Below are 23713 nucleotides of genomic sequence, written 5' to 3'. Positions count from 1 at the left end.
CGGCTTCCCATTCCCATGAAAGAAAGAAATTGAAGCAGAGAGGGAGAGGGAGCTTGAGAAGGGAGATCGGGCAGAGAGGGAAGGGCTGCGCTGTGATCGCCGCCCAGCCGTCGCGCCGTCTTGGGGTCCGCCGTCAGGTCCGAGTTGAAGGAAGGGAGAAGCCGCTCTGTCAGTGTCGCGCAGAGAGGGACTCGCCGCCAGCTCCGTCGTCCTCACTGCTGCGCCATCGTCGGGTCCGCAATCGTGGAGGAAGCACAGCGCCGCCGTGGGTCCCTTTTCGTCGAACTCGAAGGAGGAGGAAGGCCGAGAATGGGCGACGCTGGGAGAGAAGGAGACGCGAGCTGGAGGAGCTGCGTCCAGTCGCCGCCAACGTGCCACTGACCGCCGCCGTTCCACCACGCCGAGGGTCCCTTTCCTGCTAGATCTACCGCCATGAAACCCCGCAGTGCCTCTGGTTGCCAGAAAACGGTGGTGGATGTTGGTGCTGGGTTAGCGCCGCCACTGCTGCTGGCCGTTTCGAGCTGCTCCGCCATCTCTGCCGCCGGAGAACGCAGCTTAGTCACCGGAAAACCACTGCCGGTAAGGGTCCTTGCATTTGGTCTTCATTCCTTTCTATTCTTGGGTTTTATCGCCATGACGTTGTTGTGTGTAACACCCTAATATTCAAATCCTTATGCTCGAGTCATAAGTCAATGATATTACGGTGGTACGACTCTCAGGTGGATTTTTAATAAATAAATATAGGTAATTTAGAAAGGAGTATTAATCGAGAAGCCTGAAAAGAGTAGAAATAAAATCGCGAAGACGTATCTTTCACGTTTCGACAACAAAAGATAAACCGTGAAGCCGAAAACGATATACGGACAAGGCGTAGAGGAGATTAAGAGATAGATAACAGATAGATATATATAACATAAGTAAATAGCCACTAGTCGCGACCCGCGAAGTTTAGGTCGGCTAGGGTACATTATGAAATTAGTTGACAACAGTATATCCTAATCTCTCCCGAAGGAAACATGAGAGCCTCTATAGGCAAATTCAAAGAGTTCAATACATAATATAAACTTTCCAAAACAAAGGTGGAGAGATTCTAATCAAACACAAAGTAGAGGAAATAAAGATCTTCGCCGTCTCTCAGACGACCCACAAACTCACTTCTGAGCACCTGGACCTGTATCTGAAAAACAAGAGATATATACGGAATGAGAACCCCGGGCCCATGGGTTCCCAGTACGGTAAAAGTGCCAAATAAATACAATGCACTGCAATAAAAACTCACCAAGCATCCTAAACTCCTTTTCACCAAGTATCCAGCCTAGATTCTCACTAATCTATAAATAGGCATCTGTCGTAAGGGAATACTAAATCTAGATCACATCTCATATGACTCCCAACTCGCTGACTCTCCCACGAATCAGATTTCAGAATCATAAACAAAGCCATCATCAGTCGTGCTGTCTCAGCAATTCTATATCAATATATCATGCCCTCCCTGGAACTAGTGAAACCACATCACTGCGTCTACCCAGGGAGCTCAAATCATCTCAACTAATGATCACCATCATCATGCAATCGCATCATCAATTCATCTCATCAAGAACAGCCCTCAACCTCCACCGACACCAACATGAGGGGCCTCTCAGTTGTACAAACACAAGCAATACAGGCAAGTAATACACAATTAGGGTACAAGTAGAACAAGTAGCACATAATCAGGTAACTTAGCATATATAATGTAGAAATCCAAAACAAATAGGCAAACCCAAACAATTCAAACATATGCAAATGATGAATGCCTGCCCTATGGCTGATGATATCATCTGTCGGTTATCAAGCCAACCCGACATGTCCGGTAGCTAACCCGGGCACAGTCTCTCTGTTGCGTATTAATATCATTAGAGGGAATATGCGCCCTGTCGCCATTAGAGGGTATCTGCGCCCTGTCGCCATTAGAGGGTATCTGCGCCCTGTCGCCATTAGAGGGTATCGGTGCCCTGTCACCCTTACAACCAGAGAGAAAACACAAGCATGCTTACATTCAACATTTTTCATCATTATTCATTTATCATATTCGTTAATTTATCATATATGCCTTTATACTCAACCATAATCCATAATGGCTTTGCCGTAACTCGGCAATAACTCAGCCATCCGGCTCATGGTCCAATCAAGAACGGGTTATTTATCAATAAATATAGCCCTCCGGCTCATGGCATACACAGTACTTCCACCGTCATCCTCCATATCTCATATAATCATCTTTGATCATAACTTTTCCCCTTGCTTCACTCGCAAGTTACCACATCCCCTAGCTCCTTTCTCATTGGTAGGCATATCATAATGATTTAATACATAAGAGGTGAGATCGGAGGCTTAGAAGTATGAGATTTGGCTTTAAAAACTCAAAAATCAACTTTGGCATGAAAATAGGGCCACGCGTACGCGCACTCCACGCGCACGCGTGGATGGCCAAAAACTCATCGACGCGCAAGAGTCATACGCGCGAACGCGCGGGTTGAAAAATATCCAAACGGCGCGCAAGCATCAGCCACGCGTACGCGTGGGTGCTCTTGCGCCCAGCCACAAAACTGGCACGACCCTGGCACAACTCTCTGGAAAATAGCTGGGCATTTGGTACAGCGCATCGACGCGCCCGCGCACACCACGCGCACGTGTGGATGGTGCTTTCTGGAAGAACGGCGCGCACGCGCCAGGTGTGCCTACGCGCGTAGGGTCGTTCTGCTAAAAATTTTCTAAGTTAAAAGTTGCAGAATTTACAGATTCAACCCCCAATCTTCCGACGGACATAACTTTCTCATTTTAAATTGTTTTTCACCCGTCCTTCGAACGACATGGACATCCCGGATCCAATTTCATTTCTAAACAGATTTGGCAGAAAACAGAGATCCGTAGTCCAGGTTATGTCCCGTCAAAGTATGCCCCAAAACCATGTTTCCATACAAAACCACAAAGTGCCATTTTCAAAACAAGTCATTTTCAACTCTTTTCAAAATCAATCAAAACATGCCAATTTCAGCCTTTTCTTTGAAATCAATCAAAATATACCAAAATTAACATCAAGCCTCCTCAACTCGCACGTTGACACTTTCTCAAACTCAAACACATTTACATATCATATACTCTTCCTCATGCCAAATTTCAACAACACTATTTCCAATCAACCATCATTATACACAATCAATATCATACTCACTATCACGTGGTTTCACCCACAAATCAACCTTAATCACTCCTCAAGTATATATCACAACATACATATCTCTAATGTATCATAATACCACCAAGGCATCAATAATCATAATCACATATATGACCACATAATATATCTCAACCAAAACCAAACATGCCTCATCTATATAATTTCACCCAAATTTACCAAATTCCACACTTCAACTCCTCAAACCTTATTGTTCAATAACCAACCCAATCATTTATATATTCATTATCTGAAATTCATCCAATCACTTGTGTCATCATACAATGCACACATCAACTTACCTTTCTTACCTTTCCCCGGCCTCCGGCCCAAAATTCACGGCCTCCGGCCCAATTTCACAATTTAAATGGATAAACCACAAATCAATACTCATTACCCAGTACATCAAATTCTCAATACACCAAGCATACAAGGCTACACAATCCTCAACCCAATCATTAATTCACATTACATACCAACTATGCATATTAGCACCAACCATTTACGCAATCCAATCTTAATCCTAGGGGCATCTAGCCTAGGAATTCTCATCACAATACACGGTACTTAAATGAAACTTAAACCGTACCTCTTGTAGCCAAACCAATTGATCCTCTTCTTTGGAAGTCTTTACCAACCTTAGCTCCAAGCCTCACCAAAGCTCCTCAAGCAATACCAATCTCCCAATTGTGCACCAACATCACCAAATACACTAACATAACCAATATCACATACATACATCAACCTAGGGCTCATAAAAATGACAAGTCACAAGGGTTTGAGCACTTCTTACCTCAGCCCATATGAAGTAGGGATAGAACCCACTTAGAATCCATGTTGGAGTATCCCTAAACACCCAAAATCACAAGATTTCAACACTAACTACCCAAAAACGTGTAACAGTGGGGAATTTCGAAAAATGGACAGAGATGAACGAAATACTCACCACCAAACTTAGATAGAATTGTAGAGGATGAGAAGAGCAACGCGTGGCCGCAAACGGCTCGTCAATCGGAGTTCCGTAGCTCAAGTTATGGTGGTTTGAAGATCAAAGAGAGTTAGGTTTTCTCTCTTCTCTTCTCTCTTCTCAAATCAGCGCCCCAACCCTTCTTTTTAGGGTAAAATGAGCTGAAATGCTCACAACTAATGTTTATATATGTTGGGTCTTGGGCCCACTTAGGCCCGGTTCACTTATTTTTGCCCATTGGCCCAATTTTGGGCCAAAACCTTTAAGATTAGCGCTCTAAATTGCACTTTAAATATTTCTACCTTCCCTAATTATAATTTCTCATTTCTTAATCTTATTTACCCATAATCAATTTCCTCAGTTGTAGTATCAGACAGATCTCAGCCGGTACTGCCGGTCAAAATTTTACTGCGCGCTTTTACGCAGAAAACTATATTTTCCGACTCGAAAAAATTCACTGAATCCAAATATCATATTTAAATTATCAAATTCCAATTGCCAAATCTTCCAACCATATTCGCTCCTATTTAACTTATTATTTAATTAATTTCGGTTAGACCGGGTATTACATTGTGCAGTCGCGGTTGTCGGAGTCTTTCATCGCCGCTGCCGCTTGAGGTGGCTGACGGAGTCGCTGCCGGGTTGATATGGAGCTGCGGCTGCTTCGTTTTGCTAGCTCAGTAAGTAAATTATGTTTCGAAAAGCCTCGCGTTAGTATTCGGTTGTGTTTGGTTAATGAATATGAGTTTTGGTAATGTGGGGTCGAGTCCTGATTATTGTATGTTGCGATTAGTGTTGTTATGGTTATTGCGAAAGTGGCTGGGAGCTGAGGTTTTGGTTGCCGTCAGTTCGGGTTGAGGCGGAAATGGACTTGATGAGGCGTTTGGATTATGGAATTGCATTTTGAGGTAGGGGCGCTTTCCAAAAACTATAGTTTATTATTGGAATTATTACATATGGGTACTGATGTGAGATATTGTGTATTTGGTGATTGTATCTGCCTTATGTATCAATTGATTGACTCGAATGACTATGGATGTTGGTTTGGCTGAATTGTTGTGTGGCTTGTGAAATGTAATGTTTGAAGTTGATTCTTTAAATATTTGAAATGAGTTTAATCCGTTGAGGATTGGTTTGAATTGAGTCAATTATTTTGATGATGTGAAAGATAGAATGCTCTTGAAATTCAGCCTGGGTTGCTTTAATTGCTCTGGTTTTGATAAATGATTTATTGTTGAACCGATTCTTTAAAGCTTTATAAATGAGTTAAATCGGTTGATATTGAGTTGATTTTTGAAATGGTTTCTTTGAAGTATGCCATTGAGGCGACTGTTGGATTTAGCTTGCTTTTGAATTGATTTCTGGTCTTGAGCTGTTGAAAAGGAATGAGAAACGGTTTAGTTGGGACCCGAACCGGGTGGCAAAAGTCCAAGTTTTAGGGGAGATGCTGCCGAAATTTCTATAAAATCCGAGTCTTTATTGAAATGTTGTCTGGAAAATGATGAGTTAAAGACTTCTACTATTTTATTTGAATTATCGAGAAAAGGATGATTCATGCTTTCGAAATGAACTAATAAAGAGGAAATTGTGATTTAGTCTTGCTTCTTAAGAAAGGCATTGTATCTCTTTCAGGAGAAGGTTATTTAGATGAAACTTGTGTTTTAAAGCTGTTTGGATGTGAAAAGGGTTTATGCCTTTGAATTTGATTTGGGGGTTTCAATTAAAGAAGTTTCAAGGACTTTGAAAGAACCTGAATGTCTATTGACAAGTTTCATTTTGAAAAGTTTTGAAAAAGGTTTTAAGTACTCTTTGAATTCTGAATTCTTGCAAGACTAAAACAATTTTGAACAGTTGAAACGTTCTAGAATTTATCATGGGGGTCGAAGTTGGTTTTGTCTAAGTAAAGGAAACGGCTTTGAAAGAAGTAAATGATTACATGACTCGGTTTGGCTTAGATCTTATTTTATTACTCAATTCGGAAAGCCAAGGTTTTAATGATTTTAAATGAATTTGGCGAAATGAGTTATGCTATTCTCCCCTAAGGACTTGGGACTCTGCCGAGGAACTTTTGTTACAAAAATCCCATTGTTGGATGGGTGATTTTGAATGATTCAAAAGGAATCTTTAACTTTCCATGATTTTGGAAGTTTTGGAAAGAGGAAGCCGAGAGTGGCTTATTTTAAAAAGGGAATTTTTCTTGAGTAAAAAATTGGCTTATGAGCCTGAGATAATTTGAGAAATGAGATCTTTAAAGCCAAGGCTGAAAAGAGTTGAAACTTGATTTCAAAGTGAAATGAATTGAGAAAGTGATTTATGGCTTAAATGCCGATTTCATGAATTTGATGATTTTGAATGTGGAAGTGCTGTTTTATAGTGAGCCGGAATAGCTGTGTATGATTTATGAATATTGGCTGGTTCTGGATTGAACCGTGAGTCGGAATGGCTGTGTATGATTTATCAATATTGGCTGGTTCTGGATTGAACCGTGAGCTGGATGGCTAAGATGGATGTTGATCCATGGCTGAGAATGAATGCATATATGCTGAGATATTGATAATTATGATTTTGCACTTCCACTATCTGAGATACGAGTTTCCTTGGGTAGTAGCAGTGGCTAGCCACCACGTGCTCTAGGTTGAGACTTGATACTCTGTTGACCCTATGTCGTAAGTATGGCTGGGCACCGTGAAATCCCCGGATGAGCTCGCCCCCGTAAATATTCACCAGTGAGGGTGATGGATATGGATCATGATTATGATCAAGTTTATGATGAGTATAACTCGAGTTGGGGATGCGCGACAGAGGGACAGTCCAATGGTTAGCTACCAGGACTTGTCGGGTTGGCTCTATAACCGACAGATGATATCATCAGCCACTAGGAACAGGCATGCATCATATGCATCTATGTGACATTGTTTGGGTGTGCATATTATACTTGGTTTGCCTATGTGATTAATTGCTAATTGTTCTACTTGCAATAACTGTTTGTTTGTGCTTGCATCTTCCTATTTGTGTTTGCTACTGGGACTCTGTTGGACTGTGGTGATTGGTTGATGGTTGGATTGTTTGGGCGTAGGGCCGTGGTTGGAATGAGATGAACCGATGGTTGATTTCGGTTTTGTGTTTTTTGTTTGGAATAAAATATGAAAGGCTATTTTGTTTCAGCATAGGTAAACCTTTTTGAAAGGCTTTTGAGTTTTTGAGAATTGAATGGTTCCTCTTTCAGAAAAGATTTCCGACTTTATTTTTATTGTAAACCGTTGTTTTTGAAAAAAGGCATAAGATGGTTATTAATCACTGGTACGGTTTATCTTCATGTATCCTATTACAGTAATTCCTAAAAACCCTCTACTGAGAACCCTTTCGAGGATGATGTTCTCACCCCCCTACATTTTTTTCCTTTCAGGATATGGGCGCAGAAGTCAACAGAGTTTATTTAGTTGTTGATATGCTCTGTATTGCTTTAGATCATTATTTGTTGTACCCTCGCCTTTATCTTGATATATTCTGTAAGAGGGATAGGAATTGTATTGGATAATGCTTGTAATGTTATATATATATATATATATATATATATATATATATATATATATATATATATATATATATATATATATATATATATATATGGATGTACTCTTTATGAGTTTTGTAAGTTGTATGGTATCTATGGATGTACGTTACCGAACGAAAGTATTTTTTTGGGAGCGGTTTAATGTTTAAACAGGCTCATATTTTAGTATTAAATAGTATAAGTGTCGTCGTAATATCCGAGCTATCAGAGTCGCGCAGCCGAAAGCATGAGTTTTGGTAGTTAGGGTGTTACGTTATGGTATCAGAGCAGTTCTTCCTGTAGAGCCTGAGGAGTGGACTGACTATGCTTCAAATGCATACTCTGATTGTTTGTCATGTATTAGGTCTTGTCTGATGACGAGAATTAGAGCTTTATGCACATGACGGTCTATTGATTAACGCTGTTAGTCTTGCATTGCATAATTCTTGGTATTAAGTTTGGCCGGCTTAATACTAGTGAATTATGTACATGAAGGTATTGATGGGTTATCATAGATGTTATACGAGTTTTGAGTAAAGTGAATCGCGGGTTTTGGGAACGTTAGAAACTATTTCTCGAGGCGATTCAGTTGTGTGTCTTGAATCCTGTTCGAGTTGACCTGTTCTTTTATATCCTAACATGAAGTTCTTGTTTGCTAGTCCTCTTGAAAAGTAGTCTGATACTTCAACTCTATTCCTCTATTCATATGCATTCTTGTTTGATCCTAATTGTATATGCTTATTTGAAATCCTTGTTGTATCTATCTTTCTCTGTTTGAGTTCTTCTTGGTTCATGTATTCTTTGATATAGCCTTGAACTTGTCTTAATGTGCTGTGACTTTTAACTCCGGGTTCCGTGTTCATTCTTAGAGAACTTGTTGATTCAGTTTTTCTCTTACTTGACAGTGATCACAGCCAATTTTGAGATTTTTATAAAGTTGCTGTTGATTAGATATGTACTTATCTATATATGAATCTTTGAAGATTTCTTATACAGTTTAACAACTATTTATTTCTAATACCTCACCTGTAATTTTATTGGTTTGCGGAACCGCATTTACTTCAAATATTTGGCTTTCTAGTAATTTTACTATAGTTCCAATGCACATCTTCATTTAATTATGTATTTGGGGTATTTTTCAAAATTCTAGAAAGAAAGGAAATTTTTCACTTTTATCCCGGTTGAGTTTCATTCGATAAACTTTACTTAATTCATTTTGATTTGAGTTTGATTTAGCATACTACATGGTTTATACTATTGTTGTTCTTTTGAAAATATTGAACTCATAGCTTTCTTCTTATGATCAGACTCGCTCCTTCTTAAGCTTTTCACCTCTATGAATGTCATACATGATTCTGTTTTTAACTAATCTTTTACATCTTGTGAAATTACCATTGATCTTGGTTTGTCCTCTCTTGTGAATCTCATCCGTATGTGAGTTAGCTTGATTCGTTTCAAATTAATGCATTGTTTATTCTCTCATTTTCTCTACAAGAGTTTTTAGTTAAAGATTTACCTTTGAGAAATTACTAATGATTGAGCTGTCTTTTCCTATGACTTTTGTATTCTTTTGGATCAATCAAAAGCTTGTTTGATGACTCATGCCTAGTGAATCTTGTTTGGACTACTTTAGTTTAAGATCCTTTCTTGCAAGGCTTGACTCCTTTTTAGTGCATCTTAAACTTCTTGAATGTTCTTCTGAGATGGTGATTTTAAGAACACTTTTGGGAGTCTTGTTATGAACTTTTTAAAGAAGTTTTGAATTCTCTTGTAAGAAGTTTTAAACAGAATTTATTTTCTGTTGTTTGATTGAGATTGAAACCATTGTTCAATTTTGGCGAAGTTAATTTAAAGTTGGCATACACTATTTTAAATGAAGTTTTGAAAAGCTTCATTGTTTAATGGGAACCGATTCGTTGTAACGCACCACTTATTATCTTTACTAAATTGTAAGCAAATTTCTACCTCGGAATTTCTTTTCTAAAGGAGTTTAACTTCCTCTTTCGCCCTTGCTATGAATGTTATACACGCTTGTTTGAATATGAACTTTGAAAATTTTTGAACAAGCATTTGATTTTCTTCCGAGTCTTCTGAACTACTTTTGGTTAAGATTGTGCACCTAACTATCTTTCTAAAATAGTTGAGGAAATATTTTTGCTCTTAGCCAAACCTGTGTACAGTTTGTTTTTAAAACTCTACATAATCTACTTCGATGTGAAATTGAACTAGAGCAAAGCCATGTTATTGCTTTTGTTGCCCTTTTGAGGAATGTTTGCTATTGAGCTTTCTTCTAAATTGCGAAGTGATTTTTCGCAAGTTTTCGATTCTCTTATGAACAATGTATTTGGAAGTAATTTTAATCATGCTCTTAAGTTCTGTGAGTTTTGTCTTGGGTTTGAGATATTCTTTTCTGTAAGTCTCATACTTCTTCGACTCAGCTTGAAATTGTTTTAAACTAATGCGTTGGTTTTCTTCTTATTGATCCTATTGAATTTCCTTGATCCAAGGGTTATCTTTGAAGTTGTCAATTGAATTGTGTCTAGCAAACTTCATTGTTTGAACATCCTTGTTTATCTGGAATTGTATATATTCTTTCAAATCTATGAGTATTGTCCTTGACAATTGTCTCTCCGTTCTAAATCTGGTATCCGTCTGAGTAGACTCGAGAATTGTTTTGATATCACGTGCGACTTGTAGACGTATACGTAACGCGATACGTTAGTTCTTTAAGACGTGATATGTGTATATGAAAGGTGAAGCGGTAGGTGTGTAATGTTATGATGAGTTGTGGGTGTTTTGTCCCTTGCAAACGAGCTTGCGGGTGTTAGGCTTATGATTGGCTATGAGGTTGAAAAGTGCCTGATGAGGTTAGAAAGTTGAAGCCTTGAGGTTAATATGAGATTAGTGTGCGGATGATAAGCACGTCGTTTTAACCCCATCATGTTTTATAGCCTTCGATGCCTTGCTTTACTATCACCTGCTTGAACCATGTCACCTTTTGCATTGAGCCTATCTTGTAATGTTTGCTTGGCGACCATGCTCCTACCTTTGCCTCCTTATGCTTCTAACAATCAAAGTATTTGAAAAAGTGTATATATGATTATATTATGAGATATTTTTGCTTATTCCTTAAATGTGTTCAAGGGTGAACTGTTATGGAATTTCTTTCATTTTGTATCAATTTTCGAGGGTGAAAATTTTTATAAGGTGGGTAGAATGTAAGACCCAGAATCTTTGAAAAGTCTTATTATGATCAAGTCTCAAATCATACGGTTATTTATAGCCTTAATTTCGGAAATCACTTTATTAAAGATAATTAAGGCAAGTTTTGATTTATGGGATTTGAGATAAGTTATGATTATTATCCAATTTCACAATTATTGGATTATTTTCTATATTTGGAGTATAAAGTTGGTAGTTGTGAAATAATAAAGATTTGGGTAAAGTACTAAATTGGTCCCCTAGGTTTGGGCGTAATTCTGTTTTGGTCCTTAAGGTTTAAAGTGTTCTATTTGAATCCAAAACGTTTTCATTTAGCATCAATTTAGTCCCACAGTGAGGTCAAAATTAAATAATTAACAAAATGTCCTACATAACAACAGTTCAAGAACAAAATCGATAATTTGGAGAACAAGTACAAGCTCCAGAGGCATAAAATCAACCATTGATACATCAATACATTTATTTATTATTTTTTATAATATAAATAAAATATTTTCTATAAAACTAAATAAAATGATAAATAAATGTATTGATGCATCAATGGTTGATTTTGTGCCTCTAGAGCTTGTACTTGTTCTCCAGATTATCGATTTTGTTCTTGAACTGTTGTTATGTAGGACATTTTGTTAATTATTTAATTTTGACCTCACTGTGGGACTAAATTGATGCTAAATGAAAACATTTTGGATTCAAATAGAACACTTTAAACCTTAAGGACCAAAACAGAATTACGCCCAAACCTAGGGGACCAATTTAGTACTTTACCCTAAAGATTTCTATATGGTTTGGATTAAATAATTAATATTTAAAATATTAATACTGCTGTTTTGGAAAATAAACGATTTAATTATATTATTTCTAGTTATTGGATTTGGGCATTTTATTGGAAATAATTTGTAAAATTGATGAGCAAATAGTATTTTCTATGTACAAATAGTGTTGGATTTAATTTGGATTTCAATTACTATATTATCCCTACTCTTACATGAAATTGCAACAATGCCCTTAACCCTAGTTTTCAAAAATGAATGAAACCCTGAGGCCTCCATCCCAGCAGCCGAAACCCCACCTGTCTTCCCTTTCACCCACAGAGCAACACCCATGGTTTCCCTTCTTCCTCAAACCAACACATTCAACAGCAGCAGCAGATCTTTCTCCCTTCCCCCAATAGAACGCAACACGCACGGCTTCCCATTCCCATGAAAGAAAGAAATTGAAGCAGAGAGGGAAAGGGAGCTTGAGAAGGGAGATCGGGCAGAGAGGGAAGGGCTGCACTGTGATCGCCGCCCAGCCGTCGCACCGTCTTGGGGTCCGCCGTCAGGTCCGAGTTGAAGGAAAGGAGAAGCCGCTCTATCAGTGTCGCGCAGAGAGGGACTGGCCGCCAGCTCCGTCGTCCTCACTGCTGCGCCATCGTCGGGTCCGCAATCGTGGAGGAAGCACAGCGCCGCCGTGGGTCCCTTTTCGTCGAACTCGAAGGAGGAGCAAGGCCGAGAATGGGCGACGCTGGGAGAGAAGGAGACGCGAGCTGGAGGAGCTACGTCCAGTCGCCGCCGACGCGCCACTGACCGCCGCCGTTCCACCGCGCCGAGGGTCCCTTTCCTGCTAGATCTGCCGCCATGAAACCCCTGGTGCACGAAATTGTGATCTCCAGGCTCGAACAAATCCTGGTAATGGCTCCAAAGCTTGGTGCTCTGATCTTAATTCATAATTGTCACAACTTCGATACAACTAACCAGCAAGTGCACTGGGTCGTCCAAGTAATACCTTACGTGAGTAAGGGTCGAATCCCACGGAGATTGTTGGTATGAAGCAAGCTATGGTCACCTTGTAAATCTCAGTCAGGCAGATATAAAGTGATAATGGTGTTTTCGAATATTATATAATAAAATAGGGATAGAGATACTTATGTAATTCATTGGTAGGAATTTCAGATAAGTGAATGGAGATGCTTTTCGTTCCTCTGAACCTCTGCTTTCCTGCTATCTTCATCCAATCAGTCTTACTCCTTTCCATGGCTGGCTTTATGTGATACATCACCACTGTCAATGGCTACTTTCGGTCATCTCTCGGGAAAATGATCCAATGCCCTGTCACGGCACGGCTAATCGTCTGGAGGCATCACCCTTGTCAATGGCTTCATCTTATCCTCTCAGTGAATAATATGCTCACGCACCCTGTCACGGCACGGCTATTCATCTGTCGGTTCTCGATCATGCTGGAATAGGATTTACTATCCTTTTGCGTCTGTCACTAACGCCCTGCAATCGCGAGTTAGGAGCTCGTCACAGTCATTCAATCATTGAATCCTACTCGGAATACCACAGACAAGGTTTAGACTTTCCGGATTCTCTTGAATGCCGCTATCATTCTAGCTTACGCCACGAAGATTCTGGTTAGGAGATCTAAGAGATACTCATTCTAGCTTATTTCATGTAGAACAGAAGTGTTTGTCAGGCACGCGTTCATAAGGGAGAAGGATGATGAGCGTCACACATAATCATCACCTTCATCACGTTCTTGGGTGCGAATGGATATCTTAGAAGCGAAATAAGAAGAATTGAATAGAAAACAGTAGTACTTTGCATTAATCTTTGAGGAACAGCAGAGCTCCACACCTTAATCTATGGAGTGTAGAAACTCTACCGTTGAAAATACATAAGTGAAAGGTCCAGGCATGGCCGAGATGGCCAGCCCCCTAAAACATGATCAAAGGATCATAAGGTAATCCAAAGATCCAAAGATGATCCTAAGATCCTAAGATGATCAAAAGATACCTAATACAATAGTAAAAGGTCCTATTTATAATAAACTAGTCACTAGGGTTTACATGAGTAAGTAATTGATGCATAAATCCACTTCCGGGGCCCACTTGGTGTGTGTTTGGGCTGAGCTTAAGTGTATCACGTGCAGAGGCCATTTGTGGAGTTGAACGCCAGTTTCTATGCCAGTTTGGGCGTTCAACTCTGGTTTTGGATCCTTTTCTGGCGCTGGACTCCAGATTTGGGCAGAAGGCTGGCGTTGAACGCCAGTTTACGTCATCAATTCTTGGCCAAAGTATGGACTATTATATATTGCTGGAAATCCCTGGATGTCTACTTTCCAACGCAATTGGAAGCGCGCCATTTCGAGTTCTGTAGCTCCAGAAAATCCACTTTGAGTGCAGGGAGGTCAGAATCCAACAGCATCAGCAGTCCTTTTTCAACCTCTGAATCTGATTTCTGCTCAAGTCCCTCAATTTCAGCCAGAAAATACCTGAAATCACAGAAAAACACACAAACTCATAGTAAAGTCTAGAAATGTGAATTTAACATAAAAACTAATGAAAACATCCCTAAAAGTAACTAGATCCTACTAAAAACATACTAAAAACAATGCCAAAAAGCGTATAAATTATCCGCTCATCACAACACCAAACTTAAATTGTTGCTTGTCCCCAAGCAACTGAAAATCAAATAGGATAAAAAGAAGAGAATATACTATAAATTCCAAACTATCAATGAAACATAGCTCCAATCATATGAGCGGGACTTATAGCTTTTTGCCTCTTGAATAGTTTTGGCATCTCACTTTATCCATTGAGGTTCAGAATGATTGGCATCTATAGGAACTTCAGATTTCGAATAGTGCTATTGACTCTCCTAGTTCAGTATGATGATTCTTGAACACAGCTTCTTTATGAGTCTTGGCCGTGGCCCTAAGCACTTTGTTTTCCAGTATTACCACCGGATACATAAATGCCACAGACACATAATTGGGTGAACCTTTTCAGATTGTGACTCAGCTTTGCTAAAGTCCCCAATTAGAGGTGTCCAGGGTTCTTAAGCACACTCTTCTTTTGCTTTGGACCTTGACTTTAACCGCTCAGTCTCAAGTTTTCACTTGACACCTACACGCCACAAGCACATGGTTAGGGACAGCTTGGTTTAGCCGCTTAGACCAGGATTTTATTCCTTTAGGCCCTCCTATCCACTGATGCTCAAAGCCTTGGGATCCTTTTTATTTGCCCTTGCCTTTTGGTTTTAAGGGTTATTGGCTTTTTCTGCTTGCTTTTTCTTTTTCTTTCTATTTTTTTTCGCCTTTTTTTTTTCTGCAAGCTTTGTTCTTTGCTGCTTTTTCTTGCTTCAAGAATCATTTTTATGATTTTTCAGATTATCAAATAACATGTCTCCTAGTCATCATTCTTTCAAGAGCCAACATATTTAACATTCTTAAACAACAACTTCAAAAGACATATGCACTGTTCAAGCATACATTCAGAAAACAAGAAGCATTGTCACCACATCAATATAATTAAACTAAGTTCAAGGATAAATTCGAAACTCATGTACTTCTTGTTCTTTTAAATTAAAACAGTTTTTATTTAAGAGAGGTGATGGATTCATAGGACATTCATATCTTTAAGACAGAGTTACTAACTACTAATGATCATGTAATGAAGGCACAAACATAGATAAGCACATAACATAGAAAACGAAAAACAGAGAAAGCAAGAACAAGGAATGAATCCACCTTAGTGATGGTGGCGTTTCCTTCTTGAGGAACCAATGATGTCCTTGAGCTCTTCTATGTCTCTTCCTTGTCTTTGTTGCTCCTCCCTCATTGCTTTTTGATCTTCTCTTATTTCATGAAGCATGATGGCGTGCTCTTGATGTTCCACCCTTAGTTGTCCCATATTGGAACTCAATTCTCCTAGGGAGGTGTTGATTTGCTCCCAATAGTTTTGTGGAGGAAAGTGCATTTGAGGCATCTCAGGGATCTCATGGAAGTGAGCTTCTTGCGCCTCTTGAGCTCCATGACTGGGCTCTCTTGCTTGCTCCATCTTTTTCTGAGTGATGGGCTTTTCCTCTTTAATGAGGATATCTCCCTCTATGTCAATCCCAGCTGAATTGCATAGGTGGCAAATGAGGTGAGGAAAAGCTAACCTTGCCATGGTGGAGGACTTGTCAGCCACCTTGTAGAGTTCTTGAGGTATAATCTCATGAACTTCCACCTCTTCTCCAATCATGATGCTATGGATCATGATGGCCCGGTCTATAGTAACTTCAGACCGGTTGCTAGTGGGAATGATTGAGCATTGAATAAACTCCAACCATCCTCTAGCTATAGGCTTGAGGTCCAATCTTCTTAGTTGAACCGGCTTGCCTTTGGAGTCAATCTTCCATTGAGCTCCTTCTACACATATGTCCATAAGGACTTGGTCCAACCTTTGATCAAAGTTGACTCTCCTTGTGTAGGGGCGTGCGTTCTCTTCCATGTATGGCAAGTTGAACACCAACCTCACATTTTCCGGACTAAAATCTAAGTATTTCCCTCGAACCATTGTAACATAGTTCTTTGGATCCGGGTTCTTACTTTGATCATGGTTCTTGGTGATCCATGCATTGGCATAGAACTCTTGAACCATTAGGATGCCGACTTGTTGGATGGGATTTGTTAGAACTTCCCAACCTCTTCTTTGAATTTCATGTCGGATCTCCGAATACTCATTTCTTTTGAGTTTAAAAGGGACCTCAGGGATCACCTTTTTCTTGGCCACAACATCATAGAAGTGGTCTTGATGGGCTTTGGAGATGAACCTTTCCATCTCCCATGACTCGGATGTGGAAGCTTTTATCTTCCCTTTCCCTCTTCTAGAGGATTCTCCGGTCTTAGGTGCCATCAATGGTAATGGAAAAACAAAAAAGCAAAAAAAGCTATGCTTTTACCACACCAAACTTAGAATATTGCTCGCCCTCGAGCAATAAACAAAAGAATAGAAGAAGAAGAAGAAGAAATATGGAGAGGGAGAGGGAGATGTGGTTTCGGCCATATGGGTGGGTTTGGGTGGGAAATTGGTTTTGAATTTTGAAGGTAGGTGGAGTTTATGAGGTAGGTTTATGGGGAAGAGAGATTGATGTGAGTGGTGAAGGTTTTTAGGGAAGAGTGTTTGTGGGGTTGTGTGAAAGAGAGTGGTGAGAAGAAGTGAGTGGAGGTAGGTGGGGATCCTGTGGGGTCCACAGATCCTGAGTGGATCCTGTGGGGTCCACAGATCCTGAGGTGTCAAGGCATTTACATCCCTGCACCATTAGGCATGTAAAAATGCCTTTGTACCCAACTCTGGGCGTTCAGCGCCAGGTTGGTGGCCATTTTGGGCGTTCAACACCCATTTGTGTGCCATTTCTGGCGTTGAACGCCAGAACCATGCCTGTTCTGGCGTTCAGCGCCCAGAAGTTGCCCATTTTGGGCGTTCAGCGCCAGAACCATGCTCTGTTCTGGCGCTGAACGCCAGACAGATGCTCCTCCAAGGTGTGATTTTTCTTCTGCTGTTTTTGATTCCGTTTTCAATTTTTCTATTTATTTTGTGACTTCACATGATCATGAACCTAAGAAAACATGAAAAACAATAAAAATAAGAATTAGATAAACATTGGGTTTCCTCCCAACAAGCGCTTCTTTAATGTCAATAGCTTGACAGTGGGCTCTCATGGAGCCTCACAGATGTGCAGAGCTTTGTTGAGACTCTCCAACACCAAACTTAGAGTTTGGATATGGGAGTTCAACACCAAACTTAGAGTTTGGTTGTGGCCTCCCAACACCAAACTTAGAGTTTGACTGTGGGGGCTCTGGTTGTCTCTGCTTGGAGAGAAGCTTTTCCTGCTTCCTCTTCATGGTTGCAGAGGGAGATCCTTGAGTTTTGAATACAAGGGAGTTCTCATTCCATTGAAGGACTATTTCACCTCTGTCAACATCAATCACAGCTCTTGCTGTGGCCAGGAAAGGTCTTCCTAGGATGATGGATTCATCCTCTTCCTTTCCAGTATCCAGGACTATGAAATCAGTAGGTATGTAAAGGCCCTCAACCTTTACTAATACATCTTCTACTTGTCCATAAGCCTGTCTTCTTGAGCTGTCTGCCATCTCTAGTGAGATTTTAGCAGCTTGCACCCCATAGATTCCCAGTTTCTCTATTACAGAGAGGGGCATGAGGTTTATTCCTGAACCAAGGTCACACAGAGCCTTAAAGATCATGGTGCCTATGGTACAGGGTATTATGAACTTTCCAGGATCCTGTCTCTTCTGAGGCAATGTCAGTTGATCCAGATCACTTAGTTCATTGATGAACAAGGGAGGTTCAACTTCCCAAGCATCAATGCCAAACAATTTGGCATTCAGCTTCATGATTGCACCAAGAAACTTGGCAGTTTGCTCTTCAGTGACATCCTCATTCTCTTCAGAAGAAGAATATTCATCAGAGCTCATGAAGGGCATAAGGAGGTTCAATGGAATCTCTATGGTATCTAGATGAGCCTCAGAGTCCTTTGGTTCCTCAGAGGGAAGCTCCTTATTGATCACTGGACGTCCCAGGAGGTCTTACTCCTTGGGATTTACGTCCTCTCCTCTCCTCACAGGTTCGGCCATGGCGCTTATGTCAATGGCCTTGCACTCTCCTTTTGGGTTCTCTTCTGTATTGCTTGGGAGAGTACTAGGAGGGATTTCAGTGATCCTTTTACTCAGCTGGCCCACTTGTACTTACAGATTTCTAATGGAAGACCTTGTTTCATTCATGAAACTTACAGTGGCCTTAGATAGATCAGAGACTAGATTTGCTAAATTAGAAGCATTTTGTTCAGAGTTCTCTGTCTGTTGCTGAGTTGATGATGGAAAAGGTTTGCTATTGCTAAACCTATTTCTTCCACCATTATTAAAGCCTTGTTGGGGCTTTTGATCCTTCCATGAGAAATTTGGATGATTTCTCCATGTTGAGTTATAGGTGTTTCCATAAGGTTCACCTAAGTAGTTCACCTCTGCTATTGCAGGGTTCTCAGGATCATAGGCTTCTTCTTCAGAAGATGCCTCTTGAGTACTGTTGGATGCAGCTTGCATTCCATGCAGACTCTGAGAAATCATATTGACTTGCTGAGTCAATATTTTATTCTGAGCCAATATGGCATTCAGAGTATCAACCTCAAGAACTCCCTTCTTCATAGGCGTCCCATTACTCACAGGATTCCTTTCAGAAGTGTACATGAACTGGTTATTAGCAACCATGTCAATGAGTTCTTGAGCTTCTGCAGGCGTTTTCTTTAGGTGAATGGATCCACCTGCAGAAGTGTCCAGTGACATCTTTGATAGCTCAGATAAACCATCATAGAATATATCCAGGATGGTCCATTCTGAAAGCATGTCAGAAGGACACTTTTTGGTCAACTGTTTGTATCTTTTCCAAGCTTCATAGAGAGATTCACCTTCTTTCTGTCTGAAGGTTTGAACATCAGCTCTAAGCTTGCTCAGCTTTTGAGGAGGAAAGTACTTGGCTAAGAAAGCCGTGACCAGCTTATCCCAAGAGTTCAGGCTGTCTTTGGGTTGAGAATCCAACCATAATCTAGCTCTGTCTCTTACAGCAAAAGGGAAAAGCATGAGCCTGTAGACTTCAGGATCTATTCCATTAGTCTTAACAGTATCACATATCTGCAAGAATTCAGTTAAGAACTGAAAAGGATCTTCAGATGGAAGTCCATGAAACTTGCAGTTCTGCTGCATCAGAGAAACTAATTGAGGTTTCAGCTCAAAGTTGTTTGCTCCAATGGCAGGAATGGAGATGCTTCTTCCATGTAAATTGGAATTAGGTGCAGTAAAGTCACCAAGCATCTTCCTTGCATTATTATTATTTTCGGCTGCCATCTCCTCTGCCTGTTTGAAAATTTCTGAAAGGTTATCTCTGGATTGTTGTATTTTAGCTTCTCTTAATTTTCTCTTCAGAGTCCTTTCAGGTTCTGGATCTGCTTCCACAAGAATGTTCTTATCCTTGCTCCTGCTCATATGACAAAGAAGAAGGCACAGAAAAATAATAATAATAATAGAGATCCTTTATACCACAGTATAGGGATCCCTGTGTGAGTGGAAGAAGAGGGGGAGACAAAGAATGTAATATAATGGAAGAAACACAACTGTGAGGAGGCTAGAGATGTGAGATGAGATGTTAGGATATGAATGAATAAATAGAATAAGATAGGGGAGGGAAAATTTTCGAAAATTATTTTGAAAAAGAGTTAGTGATTTTTGAAAATAGTTTTTGAAAAATGTTTAGTATATTTTTTTTTTTTCGAAAATTTTTGAAATCAAAAATAAAAATAAAAATAATTAGTTAATTAAAAAGAAATTTTTGAAAAAGGGGGAGATATTTTCGAAAATTTAGAAAGAGAGAATTAGTTAGGTGGTTTTGAGAAAGTTAAGAAACAAACAAAAAGTTAGTTAGTTAGTTGAAACAAATTTTGAAAACCAATTTTGAAAAGATAAGTAGTTAGGAGGTTAGGAAAGATATTTTGAAAAGATATTTTTGAAAAAGATAAGATAAGAAGATATTTTTGAAAAGATATGATAAAATTAGTTTTGAAAAAGATTTGATTTTTTTAAAATCACAATTAATGACTTGATTCATAAGAAATCACAAGATATGATTCTAGAACTTAAAGTTTGAATCTTTCTTAACAAGCAAGTAACAAACTTCAAATTTTTGAATCAAAACATTAATTGATTATGTTATTTTCGAAAATTTGGTATAAAAATAAGAAAAAGATTTTTGAAAAATATTTTTAGAATTTTCAAAAATAACTAAGAATTTTGAAAAAGATTTGATTTTTGAAAAAGATTTTGAAAAAGATAAGATTTTCAAATTGAAAATTTGATTTGACTCATGAGAAACAATTTGATTTAAAAATTTTTGAAAAAGTCAATCCAAATTTTCGAATTTGATGAGAGAAAAAAGGGAAAGATATTTTTTTTTATTTTTGAATTTTTATGATGAGAGAGAAAAACACAAAAAAAATGCAATGCATGAAATTTTTAGATCAAAACATGTGATGCATGCAAGAATGCTATGAATGTCAAGATGAACACCAAGAACACTTTGAATGTCATGATGAACATCAAGAACATACTTTTGGAAAATTTTTAATGCAAAGAAAACATGCAAGACACCAAACTTAGAATTCTTTAATGCTTACGCACTAAGAATTCAAGAATGCATATGATAAACATGAAAAGACACAAAACAAAAAATCATCAAGATCAAACAAGAAGACTTACCAAGAACAACTTGAAGATCATGAAGAACACTATGAATGCATGATATTTTCGAAAAAAAATGCAAGATGCATATGCAAGTGACACCAAACTTATAATGTGACTCAAGACTCAAACAAGAAACACAAAATATTTTTGATTTTTATGATTTTCTAATTTTTTTGGATTTTTTTGAAAATTAAAAGAAAAATAAGGATTCCAAAATTTTTAACATGAATTCCAGGAATCTTGCCATGTTAGTCTAAAGCTTCGGTCTAGGAATTAGACATGGCTCACTAGCCAGCCAAGCTTTCAATGAAAGCTCCGGTCCAAAACACTAGACATGGCCAATGGCCAGCCAAGCTTCAGCATGTAATTCTGACATGACACGCCTGACATACTCATTCCCAAAGGAATAGGACATGGCTTTACAGCCAGCCAGGCTTCAACATGCTTCATGAAACACTAGAATTCATTCTTAAAAATTTTGAATAAAAATTTTTGAAAACATTTTTATTTTTTTATTTTTTTTTTTCGAAAACATATGAGAGATTTTTGAAAATATTTTTGAAAGATTTTTTTTTTTTGAAAACAAAACGAAAAGAAAATTACCTAATCTGAGCAACAAGATGAGCCGTCAGTTGTCCATACACAAACAATCCCCGGCAACGGCGCCAAAAACTTGGTGCACGAAATTGTGATCTCCAGGCTCGAACAAATCCTGGTAATGGCTCCAAAGCTTGGTGCTCTGATCTTAATTCATAATTGTCACAACTTCGATACAACTAACCAGCAAGTGCACTGGGTCGTCCAAGTAATACCTTACGTGAGTAAGGGTCGAATCCCACGGAGATTGTTGGTATGAAGCAAGCTATGGTCACCTTGTAAATCTCAGTCAGGCAGATATAAAGTGATAATGGTGTTTTCGAATATTATATAATAAAATAGGGATAGAGATACTTATGTAATTCATTGGTAGGAATTTCAGATAAGCGAATGGAGATGCTTTTCGTTCCTCTGAACCTCTGCTTTCCTGCTATCTTCATCCAATCAGTCTTACTCCTTTCCATGGCTGGCTTTATGTGATACATCACCACTGTCAATGGCTACTTTCGGTCATCTCTCGGGAAAATGATCCAATGCCCTGTCACGGCACGGCTAATCGTCTGGAGGCATCACCCTTGTCAATGGCTTCATCTTATCCTCTCAGTGAATAATATGCTCACGCACCCTGTCACGGCACGGCTATTCATCTGTCGGTTCTCGATCATGCTGGAATAGGATTTACTATCCTTTTGCGTCTGTCACTAACGCCCTGCAATCGCGAGTTAGGAGCTCGTCACAGTCATTCAATCATTGAATCCTACTCGGAATACCACAGACAAGGTTTAGACTTTCCGGATTCTCTTGAATGCCGCCATCATTCTAGCTTACGCCACGAAGATTCTGGTTAGGAGATCTAAGAGATACTCATTCTAGCTTATTTCATGTAGAACAGAAGTGTTTGTCAGGCACGCGTTCATAAGGGAGAAGGATGATGAGCATCACACATAATCATCACCTTCATCACGTTCTTGGGTGCGAATGGATATCTTAGAAGCGAAATAAGAAGAATTGAATAGAAAACAGTAGTACTTTGCATTAATCTTTGAGGAACAGCAGAGCTCCACACCTTAATCTATGGAGTGTAGAAACTCTACCGTTGAAAATACATAAGTGAAAGGTCCAGGCATGGCCGAGATGGCCAGCCCCCTAAAACGTGATCAAAGGATCATAAGGTAATCCAAAGATCCAAAGATGATCCTAAGATCCTAAGATGATCAAAAGATACCTAATACAATAGTAAAAGGTCCTATTTATAATAAACTAGTCACTAGGGTTTACATGAGTAAGTAATTGATGCATAAATCCACTTCCGGGGCCCACTTGGTGTGTGTTTGGGCTGAGCTTAAGTGTAGCACGTGCAGAGGCCATTTGTGGAGTTGAACGCCAGTTTCTATGCCAGTTTGGGCGTTCAACTCTGGTTTTGGATCCTTTTCTGGCGCTGGACTCCAGATTTGGGCAGAAGGCTGGCGTTGAACGCCAGTTTACGTCGTCAATTCTTGGCCAAATTATAGACTATTATATATTTATGGAAAGCCCTGGATGTCTACTTTCCAACGCAATTGGAAGCGCGCCATTTCGAGTTCTGTAGCTCCAGAAAAGCCACTTTGAGTGCAGGGAGGTCAGAATCCAACAGCATCAGCAGTCCTTTTTCAACCTCTGAATCTGATTTCTGCTCAAGTCCCTCAATTTCAGCCAGAAAATACCTGAAATCACAGAAAAACACACAAACTCATAGTAAAGTCCAGAAATGTGAATTTAACATAAAAACTAATGAAAACATCCCTAAAAGTAACTAGATCCTACTAAAAACATATTAAAAACAATGCCAAAAAGCGTATAAATTATCCGCTCATCAACCCCGCAGTGCCTCTGGTTGCCAGAAAACGGTGGTGGATGTTGGTGCTGGGTTAGCGCCGCCACTGCTGCTGGCCGTTTCGAGCTGCTCCGCCATCTCTGCCGCCGGAGAACGCAGCTTAGTCACCGGAAAACCACTGTCGGTAAGGGTCCTTGCATTTGGTCTTCATTTCTTTCTATTCCTGGGTTTTATCGCCATGACGTTGTTGTGCTGTCGCGGTTGTCGGAGTCTTTCATCACCGCTGCCGCTTGA

The 23713-nt window shown here is 39.4% G+C and overlaps 1 protein-coding gene across 1 annotated transcript; it reads left to right on the top strand.

The window, feature by feature from the left end:
* The first annotated feature begins 432 nt into the window (after positions 1 to 432).
* LOC148579680 (uncharacterized) lies at positions 433 to 23713 on the top strand. Its single transcript, XM_088490922.1, has 4 exons — positions 433 to 579; positions 12131 to 12542; positions 23440 to 23602; positions 23674 to 23713. The coding sequence occupies exons 1-4, from the start codon at positions 433 to 435 to the stop codon at positions 23711 to 23713; spliced, it is 762 nt and encodes a 253-aa protein (XP_088347048.1).

The sequence above is a fragment of the Arachis ipaensis genome, chromosome B10 (genome assembly GCF_059453495.1).
Source record: "Arachis ipaensis isolate K30076 ecotype BB chromosome B10, ASM5945349v1, whole genome shotgun sequence".
Classification (NCBI taxonomy): domain Eukaryota; kingdom Viridiplantae; phylum Streptophyta; class Magnoliopsida; order Fabales; family Fabaceae; genus Arachis; species Arachis ipaensis.
This window is presented reverse-complemented; position numbering and strand designations above follow the sequence as displayed.

Coding starts and splice junctions, on each gene's coding strand:
- LOC148579680 (XM_088490922.1), top strand. CDS start 433: ATGAAACCCCGCAGTGCCTCTGGTTGCCAGAAAACGGTGGTGGATGTT. Junction 580..12,130: donor TCACCGGAAAACCACTGCCG/GTAAGGGTCCTT, acceptor TTCCCCCAATAG/AACGCAACACGCACGGCTTC. Junction 23,603..23,673: donor GTCACCGGAAAACCACTGTC/GGTAAGGGTCCT, acceptor CGTTGTTGTGCT/GTCGCGGTTGTCGGAGTCTT.